General features: G+C 29.1%; 1 protein-coding gene across 1 annotated transcript; it reads left to right on the forward strand.

Annotated features, from left to right (window-relative positions):
- The first annotated feature begins 1,791 nt into the window (after positions 1 to 1,791).
- On the forward strand, positions 1,792 to 2,652 carry LOC115974063. The gene is made up of 2 exons (XM_031094283.1): positions 1,792 to 2,037; positions 2,119 to 2,652. The coding sequence occupies exons 1-2, from the start codon at positions 1,792 to 1,794 to the stop codon at positions 2,650 to 2,652; spliced, it is 780 nt and encodes a 259-aa protein (XP_030950143.1).
- The last annotated feature ends 312 nt before the right edge of the window (positions 2,653 to 2,964 follow it).

Genomic DNA, 2,964 nt, shown 5'->3' on the forward strand with positions numbered 1-2,964 from the left:
AGGGCGGAGGAGAGGTTTTTCATCGAATTCTTTGGTTTCTTCTTTGATAACACGTCTCAGTGTTATCTTGTGTTTACATCTCTCTTCCCTACTCTTTAAGCTTATCTTTTATTGTTGATATTGGATGAATATGAATTAGGGTAGTTTTATCGGTTTTTTGCACTCATTTACTCTTATTCTGCACTTAGTTTAAGTTATAGTAAAAGCAATGTAACCATAATTTTTATTGGGGGTCTGAACAAGCTCTTGTATTTTCACACAAATCCGAGCTTTCAATATATAGTGTTTTTGTACACTTAAAACCAAAACAAATCTGCATTTTGTGCACCTAAAAACTTTAAATGAAAAAAATGAAAAGAAAAGAAACAAAGAATGGTACTTGTATAGCTAAAAAAAAAAAAAAAAAATTGTGTTTAGAAATTTGAAAGTGAGAACTACTGGAGAAGAGCACTGATACTGGTAAAGACACAAAGAAGTTATGAAGTATGAACAAGGAAGAAGGCAAAACATAAAGTGATAAAAAGTGTAGTTGAACTGATGAAGATGTGATGAAATTCGTAAAAATCGAGGAGACAGAAGACTTGTGTGTTTAAGAAAAAACAAGAGTAAAAAAATTTCAAAATGAGAAGAAAGTAATATATATGTGATGAGGAAAATTAATAATAAAAAATAATAAAAGGTTGGAAGTTGGAAATTGAATTGTCTTGGGCACTGTGCTTAACTGAAGAAACCAAGCCACTGCACAGTGTTATTTCAATTTTGGCTTTTTTTTTTTTTTTTTTTTTTGAAGGTATTGATTTTGGCTTTTTGTTGCATTAAGCCATTAACAGAATTAATTAGTATTTTAATTAAAATAATAGTAGTTTAGGACTTTAAGTGAGTTGGATTAGATTATTTTTAATATAAATTTTTTTTATAAATGTAAGAAAATATAAATTTTAATTTTAATTTTTATAAAAGTAATAGGAAATGAAATTTTATATATATATTTGGGAACCTGAAACACCCTAAATCGGTACAGTATTCATAACATTAATATTTTCTTTTTTGCTTTGTCTGCTATTGTGATATACATAAGACTATGTGTTATACAGATTATTTGATATACACTTTATGCCACTTTGTCTCCTACCATTAAAATATTTGACATTTTATTTCTTTTGTGAAAGTTTCTTGTTCATATATTTAATTATATGTTAAAATAAAAAAAAATTAATTTACAATTTAAAAGAATGCAAAAGCATATTGTGAAATGTCCAAATTTTATAATGAATAGAAAATGTGCCTATAATTTCTTTGACTAGGACTTCGACTAATAAAATAACTATTTTTTTTTTTTTTTTTTACTTAGATGGATTTGAATGATGGGGTACTTAAGACCATAATTTTTTTTTTTTCAGAATATATGCGGAAACTAGCCCTGATTCATGCTTCATGCTATTATTTGTGCTACATTATTCATTGAAGGCAAAGATTGAAAAGAGTTCCTCACATTCCTACACAATCAACCATAGAAAGACAATTAGTTCATGATGAAATAATGCATTGACTTAAATCTAGTGAAAAATGTTATGATGTAATATGCATGGGTCCACAAGCTTTTTAAGGTTTGTGTGAAATTTTGCGAAGAGACAGTGATCTTCAAGACACACAATGTGCCATGGTTGAAGGGCAAGCTGCCAAGTTTCTTCACACTCTATCACATAATGTGAAGACTTGTACAATGTCCTTCCTTTTTTTGTTGTTCCAGTGAGACCATTAGCTGCCATTTTCATAATGTGTTAAGATTAGATGATCATAGGTGGTAGAGTTAATGGAACTTTTATCTCTAAGGCATATGATGACATAGTGAAAGAGTTGGTTGAAAAATTTTACACAGAGATTAACAAGGATAATGTGAAAAATCGACAAAAGACATTGAAGAAGAATTTTCACGAATGCTATGACATATTTATAGATGGATTGAGTGGTTTTGGATGGAATGATTCTTTAAATATATGGACAGCTAAATTAGAAGTTTGGGAGTCACTCATAGCGGCAATTATCATTTTTTGTGAGTTTAATTTTGTATTACATAATTATATCTGTTGTATAACCATTTTTCTTAATTTGTAATAGTCTAAACTTGCAGCCAAGAAGTGGATGACAACACCTATGCCCAACTACTCTAAGATGGCACAATTTTGGGCTAAAGATAGAGTAAAAGGTGATCATGCTGAAACTGCAAAGGAGAAACATGCTAGGTATGTTGCATCGACCACTATTGATGAGATTGATAATTTGATATCTCAAAATGAAGTTTCTTTGGAGAATTTTGAAGTAGAAGATGATCAGAGGTCACCAGAAATTAATGTTGCACGTTCTAGAATGTCATCACAAGATGTAATATCTTCTAAAAGTAAGAAAAGACGACTGACAGAAGATGATGAACTTGGAAATGTAATTTCCCAGTCATTTGATAATGTATCAATGGAAATTAATAGGGCGATTAAGGTTATGGTAAAGTGCTTTTCAAAGTCATATGGAGCAGAAGTACACGCAACTTTGGGCATATTGGACTTGGAGCCAATATCAAAGACTAAAGCCTACATATTTTTAATGGAAAATCCAACATATAAGGAGATGTTCTTTGACACTTATGTCTTGGCCTAAAAATTTAAAAAAGTGTAGGATTTCTTGGTCAACTTTAGTTTCGGAATGGATTTTGTTATTTTGTTTTGTTTTGGCAATACTCATTACAGGAGTTTTTTTTTTTTTTTTTTTTTTAAGATACTTGTTTCCATTTTTACACAATATTTATTTTGTTGAAAATAAATATGTGATGCGTGAATTTCTTTACAACATAGAAATATACATAACTTGTTTTTTAACTACAATAAATTTTTCTTTCTCCATAAACTAGAATTATTCTTTATGTTCTTTAAAATGAGGGGTATAATAGTATTGTTATTATAAAATAATTTC

This window comes from Quercus lobata, chromosome 2, assembly GCF_001633185.2.
Source record: "Quercus lobata isolate SW786 chromosome 2, ValleyOak3.0 Primary Assembly, whole genome shotgun sequence".
Lineage (NCBI taxonomy): Eukaryota > Viridiplantae > Streptophyta > Magnoliopsida > Fagales > Fagaceae > Quercus > Quercus lobata.

Coding starts and splice junctions, on each gene's coding strand:
- LOC115974063 (XM_031094283.1), top strand. CDS start 1,792: ATGATCATAGGTGGTAGAGTTAATGGAACTTTTATCTCTAAGGCATAT. Junction 2,038..2,118: donor TTTGGGAGTCACTCATAGCG/GCAATTATCATT, acceptor AATTTGTAATAG/TCTAAACTTGCAGCCAAGAA.